The sequence below is a fragment of the Chionomys nivalis genome, chromosome 1 (genome assembly GCF_950005125.1).
Source record: "Chionomys nivalis chromosome 1, mChiNiv1.1, whole genome shotgun sequence".
Lineage (NCBI taxonomy): Eukaryota > Metazoa > Chordata > Mammalia > Rodentia > Cricetidae > Chionomys > Chionomys nivalis.
This window is the reverse complement of record NC_080086.1, coordinates 163,729,197-163,754,030: the sequence shown is the minus strand read 5'-3', so window position 1 is coordinate 163,754,030 and position 24,834 is coordinate 163,729,197. Positions and strand designations below refer to the sequence as shown.

The following is a 24,834-nucleotide window of genomic DNA, read 5'->3' as shown; positions in this document are numbered from 1 at the left end:
GGTGTTGCTGTACCCAGCTCATCATGTGTGTGCTGGGGACCCACACTCAGGTACCCATGCTTTCACGGTGAGCACTTCACTCAGGCCGCTCCCCAGCCCCTGACTTTTTCTTCCAGGGAAACATTTAATAAGAAAGTAAGGGTGACTCGTAAGCATTTGTTAAAGTTACTTCCTTCGCAGGTAGGCAGAAGTAGATCAAAAGAGCAAAACTTCATTTCACCCAGTTCCGAATCTTTATGACTCCATTTCAGGTAGAGCTTGGAGAACCACGGAGAAGTCAAGGGGGTGCTCGAGCATAGGAAGCTCAGCTGGAGAAGAAAGCACTGGCTGGTGTCTGTACCTGAAGATGCAACATGAAGGTCCTGCTAAAGAGAGGATGGAGCTGAGCTGCACGTCAACAAGAGGTCAGTGATAACAACAGGGCTCACCCAGGAGCAATCTACTGCGGGGGGGGGGGGGGGGGGGGGATGGGGGGGGCAGGTTTTCCCAGCACCTCCAGCATTGCTGTCTCCCAGTACCTAAGGCGGGGCAGCAGCTCAACCCGCAAGGCTGTGGGCTAAGCGTCTGCTGGCCAGTGAAAGCAGTGCTGGGCATCCGTTGTACTTAGATGTAGAGTTGGGTTGGGAGAGCAGTGCAGCAAAGAGAAGCACACTGGGCATGTGCAAGGCACACTCCATCCCAGGGTCAGGGCAAAGGAAACGAGAGGCAGTGCAGAGCTTGAGCAGAGATTAAATAACCAAACGGCTGGGTGTTTATTACAAAAGCTGTTCTGCTCCCCTCCCTTCCTATACTCTGTGTTTTCCCTTTACGTCAGTGACTCAACAGTAAAGTGACCAGAAGTCTGCAGATTAAATAACAAGTTTGTCAACACATATTTGGAGCATAAAACAAGAGGTGGAAGAATAGTCCCTAACCCAATGTGAATTAGGTGTCCCTCAAAATTGCACATTTTCCTCCTAGTCTGTAACATAATTTAAAATGTATGTACAGAATGACCTTAAAGTATTGATTCATATAGAATTCAGTCTCGCCAGGCAGCGGTGGCGCACGCCTTTAATCCCAGCACTCGGGAGGCAGAGGCAGGCGGATCTCTGTGAGTTCGAGGCCAGCCTGGTCTATAAGAGCTAGTTCCAGGACAGGCTCCAAAGCTACAGAGAAACCCTGTCTTGAAAAACAAAAAACAAAACAAAAAAAGAAGAAAAAAAAAATTCAGTCTCGAAGAGATACACTCTACCATCTTCTAAAAAGGACAGGCCTCGGGCCCTAACAATGGACTACCATGATTCAATACACACACTTCACACCTTGCAACAAAGAGCCTTTGTCTTGTCTCTAACTCTAGTCTTCTGAGGTAACTCCAGGAACCCAGCTTTTCAAGAATAAGGCTACACAGCACGACTTCTCGGAGGGCCCTAACGTTCCCAGACTCTGAGTCTGAGGTTGAAAGCCCCACACTGGAATGTCTGAGATAACTTATAGTTCATGAACGGAAGACTCCTCCTAGGGGTCAGTCGGACGCGAGTGAAGTCGGAGAACAAGCTGACAACCATTCTGGAGAGGACGAGGACTTCCAGAGGCCACAGAGTGACCCAGCCACAAACACAGTGCAATCATCGCTCTGTCCAAGGCAGGGCCGGAGCTTCGTTCTGGCCTGAGTTCTGCTCTGATGCCTTCATGGTGATCCACTCTGCACCTTTCTTTCAGAGGATCACACAGCAGTCTTCTCGTCAATACAGAATTGCTCAATTCTGCCTCCTGTTCACTTAGCTCTGAATTAAGACTAAAGAACAAGGGTCCAGGACCAAACAACACGTCAGGTTAATGGGATAAACCGACAAGCCCAACAGGGATGTTGGCAGCTCCTTCTTCTTTCAGTACGTTCACCAATATAATTAAAAAAAAAATCACTAATAACTGCTGTAGTGTACAAAAATAATCCGGCCCTTACTCGACAGCGTCTGGGGCGGTTGGCAGTGTTGTGTGACGCCTGACAAGCTGAGCTTCCACGGGCGCCTTGACGAGTCCACACACCTAAACTGGGACCCACAGGCCCTCATGAGTCCGTTCTCTCTCGGGTGCACCCATCATTCACTCAGTGTACAAGCTTGTCTTCTTTGCACAAGAGAGAACACTTCCCTCACTATTAACGGTGAGATAAACAGAATCGTACAACTTGTCTGTGAAGAGAAAAAGGTTTTAAAATGAAGACACAACTTACTTCTGTTAGAGCATCATGATTCAAACATTAGCAATGGGTTCACGCAAACACATTCTGACTTCACAGGAAGAAAACCGTCTTCAGTGAATTAGAGAACAACTTTGGAAAATTAGTTGTGTGTGTGTGACCAAATCTGTCATTAGAAGGTAGAGACGAGAGCCCCGTTAACATAACTAGTTCGTGTTAACCTATCCTTGTCATCCTTGGAACAGGCTAGACACAGCTGCCTGGAGTTAGTGATGGTGGCCAGTTAGGATGCCTGGTTTCAAGGAGGAGCCGCACACAGATGAGCTCACGTTCACCTGTCATGAGCACTGTCCCATCAGCAATATGACAGAATACGTCACACCCCTTTTCAACAGAAAGCATTTGAAAAGCAGGGCCTTTGGGGCCGTCGTCTCATAAAGCACAACATCCCAGCGGAACAACTGCCCCGCAGACAGTGTTCATCAGAGCTTCACTACAAAAGTAACACTGTTGCTTTGCTTCCGAGTTCTCAAGGCCTGCTTAGCAGCCCAGTTCGCAGCCCAGAGCACACTGATTGATGCCTGACCATGTATGAGGAAGCCTTTGCTTCTCGGGAATTGTAAATGGCCACATTCGTTAGTTTCCGGTTGGGACAGGCAAACTCAGGGCCCTTTGGCTCTTTGAGAAAAGAAATGAGTCTTTTCAGCCCAATCAAATGTTACTTTTCACACTAACGTCTTTACAAGCAATCGGCAATTTTGTTGGTTTCAAGTAGTGATGAAGTCAAATGTTCTAAGTTAAATAGGAAAAATGGTTAAAGAAAAAAAAGCACACACTTACCATGAGAATGAAAAAGTAGAAAACCCACATCCATCCAAGGTTGTCCTGGATCAAAGACACCAGATACTAAAAAGAAGAAAAGGAAAATATGATCTAACTCTGAATAAATTAACAAAGTGAGGGCTGGGGACAAGGCTCTATTGATAAAATGTTTAGCTAGCATTCACACCGCCACTTAAACACAGAACTGAACCTGGCCGTGCGTGCCTGTGATTCAGTCCTGGAAGGGGGGTCAGACCAGCCTGGGCTACTGAGACTCTTCCTCAAGAGAACGGCGGTCAGGCTTGCAGAGACAGACAGTCCAGTGGTTAAAAGCGTTAGCTGCTCTTAGTCATAACCACCTGTCACCCCAGCTCAGGGAACCCACGCCCTCTTCTGACCTGTGCAGGCAGATGTCACAAGGTGCAACGCACTCAAACACTGTGGAGGCCCAGAGAGGCCAAAGAGTCTGGGACTTGTTTCTAGTTTATTCAAGGTTATTGTGCTTCTAACAAAGGTCCCACCTAGTTGTAAATCAGAGTTCTGCTCTCCCGAGACTTTCTCCTCAACAGGTGTGGCTAGTTGCCAGACCTCCTGCTCCTGGAATAGGGAAGTAGTTGGCTATCTAAAACCAAAGTCTAAGGATCCGGCTAAGTTCCAGTTCCAGGAAATAACTTGGCATTCCACCCAGGGAGTGGCTTGCCTACCAAGTGTTTGGTGTAGGGCGTGAGTCTAGGGGGATGAGTGGTGAAAGTAGCCGTGACTTTCAATTTGTATGTTGATGTTGTCTTTTGTTTTACTTTTACCTTTTGAGGTCAGGGGTATATTAACCAGTAGGAAATTAAACACGGGCGGGTGAATTTTCAGTACTCACTGAGAAATTCCCTCCCTATACTATCCTATATGTTCCTGAGTTTTATTATTTTTGTTCACGTCTTCATATTCTTTACTATATTTCTAAATTCCCACACCTCCACTCTGGAAAGGGTATTTTTGCCAAAGCTGGCCCCCAATAATATGCAAATAATATAAACGAGACAGGACTACTCTGGAAAATCAGGAGCTGGGGGTTCAGTAACATCTTGTCGTTACAAAGATCTTCCACATATATACTCCCATAGTGAGACAGGGTCTCACCACACCACGCTGCCAGTCTGAATGCTGGAATGGTGGCTTGGTCCACCAACCTGGCTCCATCTGCATTTTATTACTGGCTCATTCTATGCAAAACTGCAGAAGCTATACTCCTGCTCACTGCAAGTTTGCTCCAAGAGGAAGAACAGTATCTGCTGTGCCTCCTGCTCCCTCATCATCTCCCAGGTCCTAGAGCTGATGCTTTCAGAGCAAGCTGTCACCCCATGCTGCTCCCTTTTTAAGTGTTTCTGAGGCACAGCCTTACTGTGTAGGCCCGAGCAGCCTGAAGCTGATCCCAGTGAGGGCAGCCTCAAATGCCCTCTCCCTTCGCACCACATGATCTGTTCCACAACGGAACTCTTTTCTTTTTTGTTTGTTTGGGAATTTTTGTTTTTTATTTTTTTAATTATTGGTTTCTTGAAAAAGGGTTTCTTTGTGTAACCTGGCTGTCCTCACTTTGTAGACCAGGCTGTCCTCAAACTCAAACAGGTCCACTTGCCTCTCCTCCTAGGTGCTGGGATTAAAGGTATCATGCTACCACACCTGGCTTTTCTCTTTACTTTCAACTACTGAAAAGAAGCTAAGAGCACTTAACCCAGCTTCCCCCCCACCTTCTTACTACAGGAATAACTAACATAAAATTTGCTATTTTATTTTTTTTAAAGAGTGTGTGTATGTGTGTGCGCATATATGTGCAGGCACGTGAGCTTGTGCCCATGAGTAAAATCTGAAAAAGGCACTGGGTGTCCTCCTCCCTCCCACTGTCTATTCCTCTGAGGTTTCCCTGGCTGTAGGGATCATGTTTTCTCAGCTGGGCTGGAAGCCACCAAGTCCCAGCAATCCTCCTGTTGATGGCTCTCTCAGAGTTGGGGTTACCTCAAGGCTGGGATCCTAATGGGTCCTCTGGACTGCACAGCGGGTATCCTTCACCCCGGGCCATCTCTCCAGTCCCCAGTGGTAACCATTTTTAAACACACAGGTCAGCAGCATCAATCACAGTACCGATGATGTGCAACCACAACAGCATTTACTTCCCAAATCTTCACCTAGAACAAGAGCTCTGTAAACCACAGCACCCACACCCGGCCACCGGCAGGTTCTAGTTTGTTGTCTTCTTCTCCCTAAAGCCACTCTGTAGCCTTGGCTGGTCTTGATAGCATTAGATAGTCTAGGACAGCCTTGAAATTGTGGTAACCCTCTCGTCCGTCTTCCAAGTGCTGAGATTACATGCATGGACCACCATACCTGCCTTAATAACTTCTATTTACATTCTGAAGCTGTGAATTTGCCTACTGTAGACATTTCATGGAAATAATTTGGGTTTTTTTTTTCCTGTATGATTTATTAGTCACTCACTTAGCAAATTTTTTTAAGGTTCAATCATATAGTAAGCACACATCAGCATTTCGTTCCTTTTCATGGATAAACAGAATTACACTGAATGTATATACCACATTTTTTTATTTTTGTTTTTGGAGACAGTATTTGTAGCTTTGGAGCCTGTCCTGGAACTAGCTCTTGTAGACTAGGCTGGCCCTATTTCCTGCTTCTTAATGACAGTCATCTTCACTAGGAATGAAGCCAGGCCTCAGTGTGGTTCTGGTTTGTATTTCCCTACTAAGGCTATTGAGACTCTGTCTGTGTGTTATAGTAGACATTTTTATGGATTTTTCATCAAAATTGGCCCCTAGGTTTTCTTCTAAGAATTTCAAAATTTTAGCTTTTAGAGTAAGATCTTTGATCCACTTTGAATTCACTGTTGAGTATAAAACAAGGATTCGATTACACCCCTTTCACGTGGATATCTACTTTGTCCCATACCACTGCTGAAGAGCCCACTTTCCCTGGCTGAACGTCTTGACACTAGTGTTGAAAATCACCTGACCACACAGATGATGTAACCCACACTAACCACAGTATTACTGAACTATGTCATGGGAAATCTAAAGCAGGGTGATTGAGCGACGTAGCCTAGGTCCTGATAAAGAGAAAGGGCTCAAGTCCAGCTGGGTACAGTGGTGCACCTGGAATGGCAGCCCCCGAGAGAATGGAGCATGAAGACTGAGTTCCTGGCCAGCCTGGAGACGAAGGTACAAGTCCCATCCCATCAGAGCTTCCAAACAGTAACTGTAACTAACCTCAAAAAAAAAAGATTTATTTTTCTTTCAATTGTTAAAAAAACCCACAACATTTTTCTTACTCATTGCATGTATGCGTGCGCACAAACACACACCATTGTGCATGTGGAGGTAAAGGACAGGCGGTCAGGACTGGGGGCAGTACCTGTTCCTGCTGAGCCTTTTGCAATAATAATGTCTTTTTGCAACGTTATGACCGCTCCAAAAGAATACCATCACTCCCTAGTCACTCCACCCTGTACAAACATCAATCCAATCTTTTTGTAAGTTTACCAATATTAGACATTTCATCTGGATAAAAGTACACTGTATCTCTCATGGCTGACCTCTTTACTTGACATATTTTTGAGGTTCGTCTACGCTGTGGCATCTCAGGCCTTCGTGACTTTCTAGCTGGAGGACAACACTCCAGTGCGTGGATACTGCCACATCCTACCTATGCATGTATCTGCTGCTGGACATTTGTGCTGTTTCTACATTCAGTGCCTAAAATGTTTAACTTTCAATGTAGACATCTATTCTCATTTCTCCTTAGTAGACAATGCAGCTGGGTCACACCCCCAAATGTATGTCCAGAATGCACTAAGGGGGCTGGTGAAATGGCCCAGTGGGTAAGGACACTTGCGACCTGAGTTTTCTCTCCAGAACCCAATCCCAGAAGCAAGGAATCAACTTCCACAAACTGTCCTCCGACCTCCACATGTGTGACACAGCACAGGTATGCCCACACACATACACACAAAATAAACAACATACTAAGTTTTGGAAATACAAAGGTGGATGAAACAGTTCACTTTTAATTTTAGTTTTATAGAGACAGGATGCTGCCATGCCTTGATGACCTGGTTGTCACTACACAGCCCAGGTTGACCTTAAAGCAATCCCGCTGCTTCTGAGGCTGGGATCACAGGTGCGCACCATCGTGCTCAGCTTGCAACAATCTGGTTTTCAAGGACCGCAGACTCTGGTACAGACAGAGCACAGACACCCAGGCTGGCAGGTGAACATCATGGATAATGAGTGTTCTCCTGGCGGCATGAACCAGCTGCTATGGCAACCAGAACGGAAAAATAACAAATCCTTGAAAAGTCAGGGGAAGGTACAGGCAACACCATCACTTGGCACAGCCCAGGGAATAGCTGAGGGCCAGGCTGTAGAGTTTTAGCCTTCACAGTTGGTGAGGCAATGGCAAATCATTCAAAAATTCCCAAGAAGTCAGACATGGTGGCCCACACCTTTAACACTGGCACTCGGAGGCAGAGGCAGGCGAATCTCTGGGTTCCAGAACAGCCAGGGACACCAGGAAAGCTAAGGACCCTGAATCCTGGCCTGATTGTGGGTGTCAGTCTGAGGGTGACGCGATCACCATCAGAATCGGAACACTGACGTGTGAGACATATAGGGATAAAACTCCAAGAAGTCAGGCATGGGAGCATGGGTCTATTATCCCAGTCCTTGAGAGGTGGATCAGAAACTCAAGGTGGTGACAGTCTATACAGCAAACTCAAGGTCACCTGAGCTACTGGAGAAACTATCCTCAAAAAGGAAAAAAGAAAATTCAAAGTAAAATGTCTGTAATGTCAATTACAACTACCCACCTAATTCACTTAGAGAGCATTAGTGAGAAACAATTTAAAATACTCAGTTTAGTTGGGCAGTGGTGGTCCACGCCTTTAATCCCAGCACTCAGGAAGCAGAGACAGGTGGATCTCCATGAGTTTGAGGCCAGCCTGATCTACAGAGCGAGTTCCAGGACAGGCTCTAGAGCTACAGAGAAATCTTCTCTCAAAAAAACAAAACAAAAATGAATGAATGAATGAATAAATAAATAAATTAATTAATTAATTAATTAAATTAAAAACTCAATGTGATGGGACCAGAAAGATGCCTCAGAGGGTAAAGACCCTTGTCACCTGAGTTCAAGCTCCAGAACCCACACAGTAGAAAGAGAACAAATTCTAACAGGGTTGTCCTGCCTTCCACACATGTGCCACACAGCATGCACGCCCCTGCTGTGGGGTAATACTCTAATACACTGTAAAGATGCGTCATTCATATTGGTTTAATAAAACACTGGTTGGCCAGGCAGGAAGTATAGGTGTGGCAACTAGATTTGGAGAATTCTGGGAAGAGGAAAGGCAGAGACACAGCAGTCATCCAGAAGCAGGGGAAGGAAGATGAGAATGCCTTCCTGAGAAAAGGTACCAAGCCATATGGCTAAACATAGACAAGAACTATGGGTTAAGTTGTAAGAGGTAGTCAGTAATAAGCCTGAGCAATAGGCCAAACAGTTAATAATTAATATAGGCCTCTGTGTGCTTATTTGGGACTGAATGGCTGCGGGACTGGGCAGGACAGAAACTTCCGTCTACACGCCCCCACATATAGACTCACACACATGTAGATATGTAGGTGTTTAAAATAAAATTCTTATTCACTGTCCCTTTAGACATGAAGCCTTCTGAATGGGTGACAGTGGCCCTGTTTGATTTCTATCACAGAGCACGAAGAAGTATTTCTCCTGCCCTTGTTAATTTTTTCCCCTGATCATACACTCAAATATCCTAAGTGTGTCAACCGTTTACTGTGCAATGCTTTGGAAGCAGCGTGTCTCCTGTGTGCCAGGAGCAGGGACAGGAAAGGCTACAGGGGAACCAAACCATGATGCTGCCGTCAGGGAGCCTACATTACTGCAGCGAGCAGACGCTGCTACACATCCACTCCATGGCTGTGTACCATCAGGATAGTCCAGTGTTCCTCACTGCTTGCTCTCTCACTGACCCAAAGCATCAGCTAGCAGCGATTCACCCACTAGTCAGGCAAACCAGCAAACTTCAAGTCACTGTGACTACTACTGTGACCGTCTTAGCCTCTCCGCATCCACAGGGGAATCCACGGATCAACAGGTTCCATCTCAGCAGGTCCACAGGCTTCCAGTGTTCCGCATCCCAGATGATTACGGGATACGGATACCTAAGTCACCCTCTGGAACCAGTCACAGATGTCTGGGCGTGGAGAACACAGACTACACTCAGAGGTGGCTGTGACGCAATCTGTGGTCATACAGAGATGCCTCCCATATCAGGTCCCACCTCTCAGAGGCTGAAAACCTAGGGCTTGCTGTACAGCGGCTCGCAGCACAAGAGCGCCACCTACCGTGGGAGCCGGCAAGCACACGCTGTTCTCACCTGGCCCACAGCAGCACCGATACTCCCGGTTCCGTCAACGATTCCCGTGACGGTCGCCAGAGCCTCGCTGCTCCCTTGGATCAGTTCCTGGCGACCCAGGTCTGCAGAAATAGCCGAGCTAATCATATTGGACGGTCCGCCAATAAAAAACCCTGAAGCCATAACGAGAACAGATTCGCGTTAAAATATGATCCATAATTCTAGTCAGATAAGACAAAACATCAACATGTTGGGGTGCTCCCAGACAGCATTCTCTAAAATCCCTTCCCGAAGGATGTGACACACTAGTGTCTATACAGCACCTACGGGTAAGAACAAAACAGCGGAACACACGGCCTTCTATCGCTCCATCCACCCAAGGCAACACCACACTGGCAAGAGAGGCACAAACAGTGCTGTTCCTGAGGTTCAGGGACCCTAACTGCCACTGCGCTCAGAAAGCCAACCCACGGGCGGTGCGGTGTGGAGCTTGTAAACTGGGTCATCTTACTGGAATCAGTCACACGTCATGCTGAATTAAAAAATAACTAGATATAGATATAGATATATATCATGTTCCTTAATTGTACCCAGAATTTTACCTACTGCTCAGGGAAATACCAACCCAGTTCAGCACCAGAGAAAAAGCTAGCTGTCCTGGACTTCCAATGTGCTACCTTCCTAAGTCACTTTCTGAAGTCAAATTCAGGCCTGGGGCAGCAATCTAAACGTTTAGGACCCCTCCACGGGGACAGTGTCTATCACTGAGGGTTGAGGGGGTCAGTCACAAGCAGACGGGAGAACCTAGCAAAGGAGGTATCGATCTCCCTCTCACTTGAGTGCTATAGCGCAGAGATTTTAGTACCAGTCCCTCTGTGGGAGACAGTGTTCTCTGACCCCCAGAGGAGCAGTGAGCGAACAGAGTGTCGGCCGTACCTGTGATGGTCATCAGAAGTGCATTGATGGACTTATTGTTTGGAGAGCCTGTGAGAGAAGAGACACACGGCACGGTGACTTGTGCAGGCACAGCAGCGGCATGTGCCTCCTTTAGTGCAGGGCGGCTGCATCCCTGACACCTCGCAATCCCTCTGGAGACAACAAAGACAGCCGACTCTCACCGCCCCTTCCAGCTTTTGTCCTGTCTGCCTCTGGCTGCTGCTCAAGCTAATGAGATGTCTAAAAGCCAGAGAAGACTCTACCGTCTTTAGAACACGCGCGCGCGCGCGCGCGCGCACACACACACACACACACACACACACACACGGCCTACTAATTACCATCTTCCCTGCTTTTGAAACCTTGCCCCCTTTTATGGTTTTATTGGCTCTAATGCTGTCCCTCTGGAGCCACCCCACAAACAAAGCAATACACTCCCAAGCAAGCTTTTAAACAGACCCACAAAGCAGGAGAGATGCCAGTTTCCTTCCCACACAAATAAAACCATGTGATGACAGTTCCCAGGCACTGAGAGCTAATCACGGCTCTCTCCATGGCTGACCACTAACTCTGAGCAAGTGAATCAAGGCCACTGCAAAGGGATACTCACGACTATACCCAACAAGGGAGCCCACCGCCAGGAAGAGGCTGAGGGCCAGCACAGGCGCTCTCTTCTGCAGCACATCGGAGATGAAGCCTTGCAGAGTCCCACCTTCAGGCACAAAGAGCACACGTGGGTGGAAAGCAGTGGCTGGGCACAGCCATCTGAGGCACGCTCCTCCTCAAGTGTCCCCTCCCCGCAGTGATGGCCCATGGACAGGACACCACAAATCAAGCATCAAAGTAAGAAAAAAGAAAACCTCCAGAACCATTATTATCCGTATATACTATTTTCCCCACCAAATAATGAGTGAGCGATCCCTGGATTTTCTTCACTCTAACTTAAAGCATGATGAACTAACTAAGTGAATCTTACTGCCAGCACCCAGGAGGGCTGGAGCAGGAAGACCATAAACCAGAAAGCAGCTCGGGCTGCCTGGTGTGGGCTTGGCCTCAACAACACCAAGTTTAAGGAAGACGCCTCACAAGCTATCAACAGAACCTCTGAGCTGCAGCTTTCCTTCTGCACCGAGGTACCTTTAATTTTGGAGGACACAGAATATGGCAGGTCTAGGGCTGTCTATATCACCTTTGGCTCTGGACCTAAGGCTACCAATGGCCGAATTCAGATATGAGGCCAGTGTGCCACCTAAGGGCCTACTGTGCCGTTCATGCGCTCAGGGTAGCTTGGTCTCTGTATGTAAACATCACGGAGTCAGAGATGTTAAGGTGGGGCCCCAGTGTGCAATCTGTTGACCTTATTTAACAGTTTATTATTTCCTTTTTACATTTTTGTCTACACCACAATGACACTTGTAAAATCTGTTGCGGAACTAGGGTTATTTATTTGCTAGCATGCACAAAGTCCAGGGTTCAATCCCCAGCCTGGAAAATAAAAGAAATCCTCCATATACAGCAAGGCAATTGCGAATACAGACATACACAAGAAAGGAAAGGAAAATCCCTGCGCTTCCTCCCTCTGATATCTGACAATCTACCCGGAGAGGCGCTGTGTTTGCTTCCTCGGTCAGAGACGGGGGCAGCGGGAGGAAGCCGAAGCGAACATATTCCCACTCCACCTTGAAGCTCTCACAAAATCAGCTTCAAAGCCAAGCCACCCCTGAAAGCATACAAAGGGGTTGCATTTAAAGGGATTCCCGAGCGGTCCCAAGACAAAAGGACTGATCCATCAACCAAAGACTAAGAAAAGACAGCCTATGAATCACAGCCGTCTCGGGCTGCCTCTCCTCTCTATGGACTTTTTGTTCTCACACAAGTCTGCATGTTTACTGGTCGGGTGGGTTGGGAGAGACGGCTGTGGAGGAAGGTTCCTGCCTATGCGGAAGGAGATGCGCACGTGCGTACCTACAATGCCTCCGACGTCGTACCAAATGGACAGCTTGTCGGCTTCAGCTTCCTTCCACCCAAAGTTGTTGCTCAGATAAAAGGGCAGCCAGAAGAAGAAGGAGTAATTCACCAGTTTCAGGCAGGCATAGGCCAGTGAGTACTGTAAGAAAAACACAGCTATCAATGAGCAGCAAATGGCACAGCGTGACTTCCCTGACTTTACCTGGGAGCCATCTTCTCTACTCTTGACTCTCATTGGCTTCTAAAAAAAAAAAACCAAACAAACAAACAAACCAACAAGAAAAAAACAATAAAAAATACACACAGCTTTTTCTTAGCTATCTCCAGTGTCTTCTCCTATCGTTCCTCTGATAAAGGCAAGCCAGTGTTTGCAACCCAGAGAGCAGTGCACACTGTACCCACGTTTCTTTATTCAGACAAAAGGTCCATGGTATCCGCGCTGCCAACCCGCATCAGCCACGGACGGATCAGCCTAGCTAAGATCTCGGCTCACACTGCAGGCAGCCAGACTTCCTGGTTCTTTTCCTACACAATTAATGCTGGACACTACGGAGAGCAAAGCAGCCCAGTCACACTCAGAAAGAGAGCCACCTGAGGACCATTTTCATATTAGAGCTCCCCAAAAGCCCTACATCCCACAAAGGAAAGCATCTTTGGTGGGCCAGAAAGGAAGGGATGTGGTCTTTGACTGGCCTCCTGGCTCTCTTTTGAAGGAGAGCGACCTTAAGTGGGTGATGGCTGAGACTCCTGTGTCCAACACATTATTACCAGGAAACCCTGACTATTAGCATCAAAGGGAAGGCGGAGGCAGAGGGCTGACTTCAAAGGGTGTCTGGCTAGTACACTCCTGCCCCTGAGCGCCAGCTATTCCCCAGGTGCCACTTGTTCTAAGAGAGCTTCTAGCAGGGCAGCAGCCACCCGTAGAGAGCCAAATCCCAACCAGCAGAGCTCACTGCCCACAGGCTGCTACAAAGACAAAGGCCCGGGTTAAGTAGACTTCCTTTCCACCCCGCCCGAGCTGGAGAACAATGGCTTAGGAAGTACAAAGGAACCAGCAAAGGAGCCTCTTGTTTTGTCACAGCAAACCCAAGTTCTGTCTCAACCCAAGCAACCACCATCAAAATGTTTTAATAACTGAAAGACAGGGATCTTCCTAAGGACAGGCCCACAAGAACCGGAGTCTTCCTAGCGCTAGCCGCTGTCCCCTGGAGTCAAGCATTTCAGGGTGTTACACTTATATCTGACTGACACTTGACTACCTGCTGGAAGGGTTAATTAGGTTTTTTTTTTTTTTTTTTTTAGTAGAGAGGCACGAGGTAGAAGAGAGCTGAGAGGAAGGCAGAGAATGGCCTACAGACAGACTCAAGTGGGGGCAGGGACAATGCATAAGCATCCTGAAAGCAAGGTGACAAAAACAGGTGCTTTGTCAGCTGACCCAGGCAAGATGGGTGTCATCGCCCTCCCACAGGAAGGGGAACTGAGTGGCAAGGATGGGTTGGGTGACTTAACCAGGTCTCACAGGAAGTTAGCGGGCAAAATGGAAACACAGCCTAGGCCTCTTGCACTCCAAGGGTAGGGCACCCAAAACATCAAGACAGAGAGACTGCAGCAGAAGGGGTTTTCTCACACAGAGGTTTTCCTGACTGCAAAGGTTGTGGAAACACTGGAATGTGTTACCAAGAAATACTGAGTATTCTGCCCTGGACAGGGCAACAGCCTGCTCCCTGGAATGACCAGAAGTCACAAACAAGGCAGAGAGTGAACCATTCAGAACCTCTCTAGGTCTGTGTAGATGCCACAGACTGAAAACACATATTTAAAACCTTGTTATTTTTGCCTCGGTAGTTACAAGCTAGGTCAGGGCAGCGATTCGTGGACTATGTCTGGCCACGTCCGTCTGCAGCTTCTATGTGCCACAGAGCCAAGTGATCACACTAGGATTTTTCAGTTCCCCCAAGCTGCAAATATTTAGTCTCTGGGTTTTCAAGGCTATCGGGGAAGCTGAGGGATGCGACACGATCATCTCAAAACAGAACATAACAGCAGGACCCCTGGCCAGGAAAGGAGCCAGGCGAGCCCTTACCGGTATGACTCCAGGAAGGCAGCAAGCCTGGTGAAAGCTTATCGCCGTCACTTGGGTGACAGTCCCATCCTCTTGGATTGAATAATTGGGCTCGTACTCGTCTTCATTTTCAGCACCATTAATGAGGGGCCTTTGTGAATCTTCTTCAGGGTTTTCCTCTGCCTCAATGCTCGGAAGACCTAGGACAGCAAAAACAGCGGCCATTTACAGAGCACCATCCATGTGCCTGCCTACGTGTGAGGCTTCGCACTCATCACCACTTGGGGGCTGAGGCTGTTCTTATTTTCCTCGTGTTGAAGACCTAAAGGTTCAGACACCCAGGAAATTAAAGCTAATGAAGGCTCCAGAGTCTGTTGGCTCAAAGATCAGAAGAGCTGCACACCCCTGTTCCTATGGCTTCACTTGTACACACTCCATATTTAACCATAAAAAAATATCAAACTGGCTGGGCGGTGGTGGCGCACGCCTTTAATACCAGCACTCGGGAGGTAGAGGCAGGCGGATCTCTGTGAGTTCAAGACCAGCCTGGTCTACAGAGCTAGTTCCAGGACAGGTAGGGCAGTTACACAGAGAAATCCTGTCTCAAAAAAACAAAAAACATCAAACTGAATCATCTTCCTAAAGGGAAAGAATCCAGTTTCAAGATATGACATTCTTAGCCAGTATCTCAATTACACAAACTGTCTACAAATGTTCGGATCTTCCTGCACTCAAATGTGAGCCTCACTCCCCTCAAACACATGCAGTGGTAACGGACTGGCTGTAACTGGACAGGATGCACAGGGCAAAACTGCTCCTAAGTGCCCTGAGAGGAGTGTGCAGCTTTCCTCCGAGAATCCCAGTTCCTGTCCTTGGACCTCCCTTGGCTTACAACAGTAAAATATTTTGAATGAAAGAGATGGCTTCTCCTCACCAATTTCTTCTGGCGACACTAATAGTCCAAAGAAGATGACAATCCCGCCAGCAAACTGCACAGACGCGGTCACCAGAAAGGCGTACTGGAGGAGAGGAGAGACGGCTGAGGTGATTCTTACTCAGAGGTGGTCATCATAGCTGTGGTCATTACAGACACACGAGGGGAGATTGGGAGGGCTTCGGGACCCAGGGCTTCCAGGCTAGGCACTGCGCCGAGTGTCCTGACACGTGAGTCCCCACTGCATTTTCCCAAGGACATGGAGAGGCTGACAGGATCATTAGGGTCCCCTGGATACCAAGTGGCACTATTACGATTGAAAAGTCAGGATTAGGTCCCCAAATCTCATTCATTTTGTCATTCAAACTCCTACAGAGACACGGTATCTGCCCTTGAAGACATGTCACCCAGCTGAGGGGATTAAGCAATACCCTACAGTTTGAACAGGTAGCATGCAGCTAAATAAATGAGACCTAGCCCTAGCAGAAACCTACAGGGTTCAAAAGGAAGAAGAGCTGAAAGGAGGCTGACGCAGGTCGGTGACGTTGAAGGGCATGGTGGGAAATTATCCTCCTGGGCGCAGCAGCAGAGGCACTGGCAGCCTGGGATGAGATGGGCGCTCCCCGCGTGCCTTAGCGGAGGGCTTCTGCCTGGGACCATGGGGAAGAAAACCGCCACGGGAGGTCGGAGGTGAGCCTGAAAGACTCAGTGGCCAGGCTGTACAAACTGCTTTATCGATACAGACAATGAGGCAGAATTTTTAAACGAGGAATGACAAAATCAAGGCCGCGTTTCCAGAAGCCAGATTCAGGAGCAGCACGGGGGTGAGTGAAATTCACACTTGAACAATTAGTACAAGCCAAGTGTGACAGATGGGAAGACGTCCAGGGAAAAAAGGTCTGCGATAGATGATGGGCCTCCACCTGGACCAGAGCAGCTCTCTCTGAGAGAGCAACTTCCTTAATTACTTAGGTTTCTAACCGGGCAATCTATTCAAGAAAATAAGCATCAAGAGGTGAAGTAAATCCTTTCTGCCCAATCCCTTCCCAACCCATCCAACTCTCAATTATACAAACATATAAGCACTGCTGTGTGATTTTTGTTCTGCAGGGACCATTGGGAAACATACAAGCTAATACAAGCATCTCCAGCCAGCCTTTCTCCAAACTGGCACCTCAGGGCACACTGCCTGGCCTGCTTGCTGAGATCTCCTTCAGTTCAGAACTCCTGGTCCTGGGTCGCAGCTACACCGCATCCTCCAACAGGTTCGCTGGAGCTTAGCTACCTCTCTATCGGCTGACTTTTAACATCAGTCTTGGCTGTTACAAACTGTGCTGAGATAACTGCAGATAACACTGACTGTACACGAGCAAGCACATTCGCTGGTGCTGCTACTTCCCAGAGGTGGAAGAGCCTGGTCAAAGCAGCTGTACTCTGACAGACATTGCCAACAACTGCCATGTCCATTGCTTCACAACCTCAAGAGCACAACAGGTCACTGGCCTGCATTTTACCAAGCTAGTAAACACACAGTATAATCTTTCTGTTGTTCCCTTATTCATTTACTTATTTTTCTATAAAAATAACTTACTGGTTAAAAAAAAACCCAAAATGTACTTCTATGACTTTCAGACAATCTACATCCTTCTTATTCGTCATTCACACGTAGACACTTTGCAGGCAGAACGGACTGCCCAGCTCTCCACACACCCAGCACTGTAACAGCCAGCACACCCAGCCTCTTGCTCTGTGGCTCTAGGGACCATTTTCCAGGGGTTTCACCTCGAGCATCACTCTGGCTCCTAGGCCTATCTGGGATGGATGCCTAGGGCTTCTTGACCATGATTCCTCAGGAACTCAAAGCAGTTAAAACGATCCAAACAACTGGCAACATCTCATGACGATGCTCCCAAAGGAGCATCTGACTCAGAGGTCAGAGAACAGGATCTGTCTTTACTCCTCTTTCTATAAGCACAGGCTTACTTCGATTGGAGCCAGCTGGGGATCACTACTCCACCCCACTCAGACTCTGCCAAATGTTCAGCAGACTGAACATGCCCACCCAAAAGACTACCTCCCATCTGGATGGACTTTGTTGGCTGTGTACCCTGGAGATAGAAAGTCCCCTCAGAGGCCCCTCCACACCCACGATGGACCACTGACGTTAGTGTTCACCACACAACCCAAGGCCCCTGCAAACCAAGTCAGCTTCCTTCTATCGATAACAGCACACACCATGGCCCCTTCTTGCCAGGCATGGTGGTGCACGCCTATAATCAGAGCCCTTGGGAGAGGTCACCCTGGCTTAAATAGCAAAAGCAAGTGTACACATACAAATGGTAAAAGAAATACCCACCTCATAACCATACTGCAGAACAGATGAAGCCAGGCACGCTCCCAAAATATTGCCCACTGAAGCACAGGCACTCCAGAGACCAAAGACAACACCTCGGCTAAGGAGAACAAGGAAAGACCAAAGGCAATGTGTCAGAGGGATTCTGTGTGCATGTCAAAATAAAGATGTACATTATGAAGAATTAACGTTCTACTTAAATCTCTGAAAAATATGCCAGAAGGATAAAACCAGATTCTTCTGAGATTTCATGATGCTAGATTTTCATTTAGATGCTAAATGTTGAACTCAGAGTTGAGCACTTGCAGTGCCATAGTGAAATCTTGAATTCCTTGTACAGAAAGAACTAAAGAAAAGAAGCCAGGGATGGTGGCTTACGCCTCTAACCCTTCTGCATTTGGAAGGCTAGGGTAGGATGGCAGCAGGTTCCAGGCACCCATGTCACACGGCAAGACACTGCCTCAAGAAAAAACAAAATAAGATGAAAAGCTCCAATACTATAAAAATACTAAAACCCATCAAGGGGTCATGGAAGGTCAAGCAAGCCAGGACGTAGGCATATGAGAAGAATCTGGCCTGTGACTCCCAGATCAGTGGACTTCGTGGATTACTGCTAAGGTTTCCAAGAAGTCAGAGTCTAAAGCAACACTGGCCTGATTCCTCTTATTACAGTGCTTCTTCGCCATCAGTCTGCCAGGCACCTGAGAGGTCAGAGCAAGGGGATTACAAGTCCAAAACCTGCCTGGGTTCTACAGTAAGACTCCTCCCATCTGCATGAGTGTGAACCCTGGAGATGGCAGGTCCCTCCAGAGGCCCCTCCACACCCCTGATGGACCATGGGCAGCGGGGCTGCTGAGGCAACACCCCCACTTTTCGCTCAGTGCTCATACTTTTATCATCTTTCCTCTTCTTGCACTACATTCTTGAAAGACTTCCACACTGGGCTGCAACTTGAGCGGTTAGAGTTGATTGCACAGTCCAAGGCCCCTGCAAACCAAGTTAGCTTCCTTCTGTCAGTAACATCACACACTGTGGTCCAGAAAGCACGAAGCCCTCTTGCCAGGCATGGTGGTGTGCGCCTGTAATCACAGCGCTCAGGAGCCAGAGAGGTAGATCTCTGCGGGTTCGAGGTCAGCCAGGGTTACACAGAGACCAGAAATTTTAAGCCGAGTGTGGGAGCAAACACATGGGAGGCAGAGCAGATGGATCTCTGAGTCTGAGCCAGCTTGGTCTGTACTAGTCAGGGCAACTAGTGAGACTCTAGTTCGGAAAAATAAAGAGAAAAAAGGGCTGGAGAAAAAAAGGCAAGTAGAGCACTTGCCTAGTATTCATAAAGTCCTGTGCAATCTCCAATTCCACCAAAAATTCTTTTCATTCATATATATATACACATACATATATATATATATATATATATATATATATATATATATATATATTTCTTTCTTTCTTTCTTTCTTTCTTTCTCCTTTTTTTTTTGAGACAGGGTTTCTCTACAGCTTTGGAGCCTATCTTGGAACTCACTCTGTAGATCAGGTTGACCTCGAACTCACAGAGATCTACCTGCCTCTGCCTCCTGAGTGCTAGGATGAAAGGCATGCACCACGACTGCCCGGCTTCATCTATTCTTGAAAACAAACAAATAAAAACCCAAAATATAAAAAGTAAACACCTTTCCAATGCAATCTTGCTAACCTAAGGTCAGAGAGAAACGGAAGGCATTAGGCACTGAAATACCAGAGTGCATTTGAATGGTACTTATCCTTACAGGACAGTTTATAGGTAAATGTTAATGACCAAGGGAGCTCCCGTTATGAAACTGGGGAAGATGGCAGCTGAGGAGCACCAGCCAGAGGGTACGCTGGACACCACAGTGGAAGGTACTGCATACTTGGTTTCCTATGTGTAAGAGCAAACACGCAAAGAAAGCAGACAGGAGGTGAGCATGCCCTGACAACACATACACACTGTCCAGGGACAATGACTAAACTCCAAGTCATTAATGCTTCTGAAACAGGAACATCATCAACAATGGTAAACCACACAGCAAGTCTGGTTCACTTGACTTATTTCCTTCCTATGCACTCAGCAAGTCTTCTTTGGGTAGACATGGAAGCTTTATCAGCAGGCACTTCCCTTCCTTCTGCAGTCTGCACCACACATACCAAGTCCAACAAACATACTCTAACATGAAGGAGGGGGTAGGGGATGCTGTAAGCCCCAAATCACAGCAGCATCTGAATTAGAGCACTCCCCCTTTCGGTGGCCTTAGGCCCATCACACAGATACCTTTTCTTCTGTACTCACAGCATCTTCTACAGGCTACACAATGCTCTATAGCTGGGCTATGCCCCTGACTTTCATGGCTACTTCTGGCCTGTTTCTTTATTGTTAATGCAATGATAAGGAAACCACAGTCTCAAAATATGGCAAAGGGAGCTAAACTCAAACAAACACGCACAATGGATGGCATTCGGGTGGAACCGTGACAGTTTCTAGGGAGAGGCTAAGAAGAATGAGCTGGGAAATGCAGCCGCAGGAATGTGCCTCCCTGGTGTCTACAGACCGTCACTCTCATGGACCTTCTCTCTCCAAAACAGAGAGGATGAGGATGCTCTGCAGTCCCGAGTTAGCAGAGTCTGACCAGACTCAGTGACCCAATCAGAGAAGGAAGCAGCATACCCAGCTTTCCCGAACCAGTTGCCCATCACAGCCACCACACAGGGCCAGCCAGTGGACTGCAGCAGGCCGTTCACAATCCACAGGCCACAGTAGAGCCACTTGTTGTAGAAGCGCAGCCATTCCGTAAGAGTGCCGAAGACAAACTCCTTCGAGAAAAGGAAAGAGAAGGGGACATGCAGCATCACATGGGCGCTTTCAATATACCCAAACGCTTTTCAGGAGACACAAAAACTACAGCCGTGGGATGGGGAAACGGCTCAGTGGGTAAGCATGCTTGCTATGAAAGCATGAAGACCTAAGTTCAAATCCTAGCACCCTTGTCAAAGCTTGAGTGTGGTCTTATGTACCCTGGCAACCCAGTGCTGTGTGGGATGCAAACAGGACTGCTGGGGCTCACTAGACGTCAGCAAAGCTCCCCCCAGTTCAGTGAGAGACCCTGCCTCAAGAAAGTAAGGTAGAGAGTAAGAGAGCAAAACCCACAATGTTCTCCACTGGCTTCTGTATGCGTACACCTGCACCAGCACACACGCGCGAACACACACACGTGAACATACACACACACGTGAACACACACACAACCACACACACACACTCCCTTCAACTTGCACCCTCCACTCTAGAAGCAGAGGCCTTGTTTTCCATCTATTCCCCCGCATCCCCTCTGGGAACAGCAATCTCCAGAGGACTGAAGCACAACACAAACCCAGGTGTGCACGCTGGGTCAGGACAGAACCAGGCGCTGAGCTTCGGGACTGTCCCAGGTAAGCCCGCTGTGGCTGTAAGATTGTCCCAGGTAAGCCAACTATTGCTGCGGGACTGTCCCAGGTAAGCCCGCGGTGGATGTGGTACTGTCCCAGGTGAGCCAGCTGTGACTGCAAGATTGTCCCAGGTAAGCCAGCTGTGGCTTCAGGACTCCCAGGTGAGCCAGCTGTGGCTGCAGGACTCCCAGGTGAGCCAGCTGTTGCTGCAGGACTGTCCTAGGTAAGCCAGCTGTGACTGCAAGATTGTCCCAGGTAAGCCAGCTGTGGCTTCAGGACTCCCAGGTGAGCCAGCTGTGGCTGCAGGACTGTCCCAGGTGAGCCAGCTGTGGCTGCAGGACTGTCCCAGGTAAGTCAGCTGTGGCTGCAGGACTATCTCAGGTGAGCCAGCTGTGGCTGCAGGACTGTCCCAGGTGAGCCAGCTGTGGCTACAGGACTCCCAGGTAAGTCAGCTGTGGCTGCAGGACTGTCCCAGGTAAGTCAGCTGTGGCTGCAGGACTATCTCAGGTGAGCCAGCTGTGGCTGCAGGACTGTCCCAGGTGAGCCCGCTGTGGCTGCAGGACTGTCCCAGGTGAGCCCGCTGTGGCTGCAGGACTGTCCCAGGTGAGCCAGCTGTGGCTGCAGGACTGTCCCAGGTGAGCCAGCTGTGGCTAGGCAGTTACTAAGTTCAGTCACGTAAGCGAGCCCTGCCTATTATCTGCTGAATTATTCAACAGTTTCCATCATGCACAGGCATTCTGCTCAAAGGAACATTTTATTTGTAGTTCAGGTCTATTCTGAGAGAACTTGGCGTGGGTAAGTAGAATACTGTAGATCTCAATTGTAAGTCTAGAATAAGCAAAACCACAAGGACAGGGAAATGGTCACGGCTGCCAGCAGCTGTGGGAAGAGGGAGAGGAAGTCATCTGATCACACTTGTTTGTGGAAATAAGACTACAACCTCAAGGTTTATGTATACATCTGAATGTTCTTAAATATTAAAAAAGTAAGTATATAAGTGCAGCTCTTATAAAAAAGTGTTTTGATACCTAAAACTTTAAGAAAAAAAGTTTTTTTCAATATGCAAATGGCAGACATTGAAAGACTAAAATAAATCAGAATCTGACTAAAGTCTAGGAGTTGATTCAAATCAATAAGAACCCATACTGACTGGCAGTCAGCAAGATGACTGATTCAGATGCTGCCCTGCACAGCACCTCACTCTCAGGTGCCATTCATACACACACACACACACACACACACACACACACACACACACACGACCCTCACTGAACCGTGTGAGAAGGGGATCTGCACATCCCCTTGGCAAATGAGGAAGGGGAAACACTGGAGAAAGAGGAGGCAAGCTGAGCTGTCCCAGGCTAGGGTCTGGGGGCTTACTCTGGAAAGTAAGTCTGAAGCCTAAGCACAGGGGAAGAGAGAAAAACGCGAGCAAGAGCCCAGAAGAGGCCAGGAGTGATTCCTGCCAGAGCAGGACCTCAGAGAGAGGTGCAGAGACAAGGGTGTCATCTGGCCATGACTGAGGGCCGTCTGAGGCAAGAAGATGGAGAATAAAAGCATTGAGTAGCAAACAGTGGCCAGGGAATCAACAGTCAGGGCAGACAAGCAAGCGTGACTGTCAGGCAACCTGAGACCAGGCTCCAGAGAGCCCCACCACCATGCTGTTTATTCAGACTATGGGAATCAAGGAAGGACGCCAGGGTTCTTGCTGTAAAAAGATTGGCCTACGTGAAAGACACACAGGATGACAGACAGCACAAAGACTAGTCTCGTTCCTCCACGCTAGAGGCAAAGGTTAGCCACGATCTAGACCATCTGATCAAAATAGCAGTAGCTGTGTGTTTTTATTCATTATTCATCCTTATGTTTATGATATGCAAGTATGAGTTGGGGTAAACACATGCCAGAGTGCACTCGTGGAGGTCAGAGGGCAACTTTTTGGCGTGCCTCTCCATCCACTGTGGGATCAGAGGATTGAACTCAGGTCATCAGATTTGCACGGCAAGCTCTTCTAACCTGCAAGCCATCTGGACAGCCCAGTAATAACCACTATCACCATAAGAATCTTTCAACTTACCACAAATGCAGAAGAGCACATGCCAAAAGATAGCACCCATCGCAAATTCAGCCGGTCCCCAATGACACCACTGATGAAGAGACCCTAAAGAGAAAGCATTTCACTGATGACTCTGCACAGTAACAGTCTAAATTGGAAGCACATGTTACAAACGGGGCAAACGAAAGAGAGGTAACTGGAAAAGTCCAACCTCACTAACAGCCCTATCTATGGATGGCAGAACCTCAGCAAACATCTGCAGAAGAAGACAGAAAAAGCCCCCAGGCATGTTCTATTTTCTGGATGAACTAGATTAAACAGTGGTCCTGGGGCTTCCTGCAGGATTCTCCGAACCATTTGCACTTGGGGTTAAAGCGTGTTCCCACGCTGGGTGGTAGTGGCATATGCTTTTAATCCCAGCACTCAGGAGGCAGAGGCAGGCAGATCTCTGTGAGTTCGAGGCCAGCCTGATCTACAGAGTGAGTTCCAGGACAGGCTCCAAAGCTACAGAGAAACTCTGTCTCAAAAAACAAAAACAAACAAAAACAGAAGTGTTCCCACGCATGCACAGACTGGCTGGGATCTTGTAAGGCACAGGACAGAGTTATGCTACACCCAGCTGCATGTTCCTCTTCGATTTCAGGGCATCACAAAGCAAAGAGGATGGGAAGGCTAGGAGGGCGATGGCCAACGAAAGGCACAAGTGGCTGCTTCCCTCTCCTCCCAGGGCCCAGCAGGAACTAAATACCTTAAGTGCAACACACCTTAGGTTTCCGCCACAAAAGTCTAAAATGAGTCACTGTCTTGACTTCAAACATAAATGGACACAGAACCAACTAATTCTGATAAACCGACTGCCTTAATAATACAGAATCCTCAGAGGACAAAACATGACAAAGAGAGCTCGTCCCTGCACACTGGAAGCACAGCATTAGACTCTGCTCTACAAAGGCCACAGGAGGCCTTGTGGATCTGTGAGGAAGAGGGCAGTGAAAAACCCTCAGCTCTTTCAGATGAGAGGACCGACTGGTTCTGTACTGCTCCAGAAAGCACCATGCCTGGAGGCCACAGAAGGAAAAGCAAATCAACAGAAAGAACCAATTTGGGGCTAGAAAGATGGCTCCATGGTTAGGAGCACTGGTTGCTCTTCCAAGGTTTCACACCCAGAACTCACACGGTGGATCAAAACTGTCTGTCCGCCTGGTTTCAGGGAATCTGATGCCCTGTTTCGCCTCTATAGACATCAAGCAGATATGTGGTGTACAGACATACATGCAGGCAAAATGTTCATACACATGAATAAAGACACATTAAAAAAATAAATTTTCGGCCAGTCAGTGGTGGCACACGTGTTTAATCTCAGCACTCAGGAAGCAGAGGCAGGTGGAACTCCGTGAGTTCAAAGCCACTCTGTGGAGAGTGACTTCCAGGACAGTCAGGGCTACACAGTCAGGGCTGTCTTAACAAAACAAAACAAAAATTTAAGTAGTTATTTAAAAAACAAAAACAGAAAAAAAAACTCCAAAATTTTAAAACTTACCACAGCATAGGAGAACAAAAAAACAGTATCTAGTGTTCCAAGGAAAAGAGTGGCTTCCTCTGTGCTGGGGAACAAATGGTTGCTGCTCCAGATCTGCAGAAA

The 24,834-nt window shown here is 47.8% G+C and overlaps 1 protein-coding gene across 3 annotated transcripts in view; it reads right to left on the bottom strand.

Annotated features, from left to right (window-relative positions):
* Positions 1-724: 724 nt before the first annotated feature.
* Positions 725-24,834, bottom strand: part of Slc37a3 (solute carrier family 37 member 3) — a 42,484-nt gene continuing 18,374 nt past the window's right edge. For all 3 annotated transcript variants that reach the window (XM_057788531.1, XM_057788549.1, XM_057788540.1), the window contains exons 5-16: positions 24,733-24,825; positions 23,214-23,297; positions 20,379-20,524; positions 17,700-17,796; positions 15,344-15,428; positions 14,431-14,609; positions 12,345-12,486; positions 10,990-11,091; positions 10,380-10,427; positions 9,465-9,616; positions 3,026-3,091; positions 725-2,177 (exon numbers count right to left, since the gene is read on the bottom strand). In XM_057788531.1, the coding sequence (XP_057644514.1) occupies positions 2,085-2,177; positions 3,026-3,091; positions 9,465-9,616; positions 10,380-10,427; positions 10,990-11,091; positions 12,345-12,486; positions 14,431-14,609; positions 15,344-15,428; positions 17,700-17,796; positions 20,379-20,524; positions 23,214-23,297; positions 24,733-24,825 (1,287 nt within the window). In that variant the 3' untranslated portion in view covers positions 725-2,084. The remainder of the gene's footprint in view (positions 2,178-3,025; positions 3,092-9,464; positions 9,617-10,379; positions 10,428-10,989; positions 11,092-12,344; positions 12,487-14,430; positions 14,610-15,343; positions 15,429-17,699; positions 17,797-20,378; positions 20,525-23,213; positions 23,298-24,732; positions 24,826-24,834) is intronic.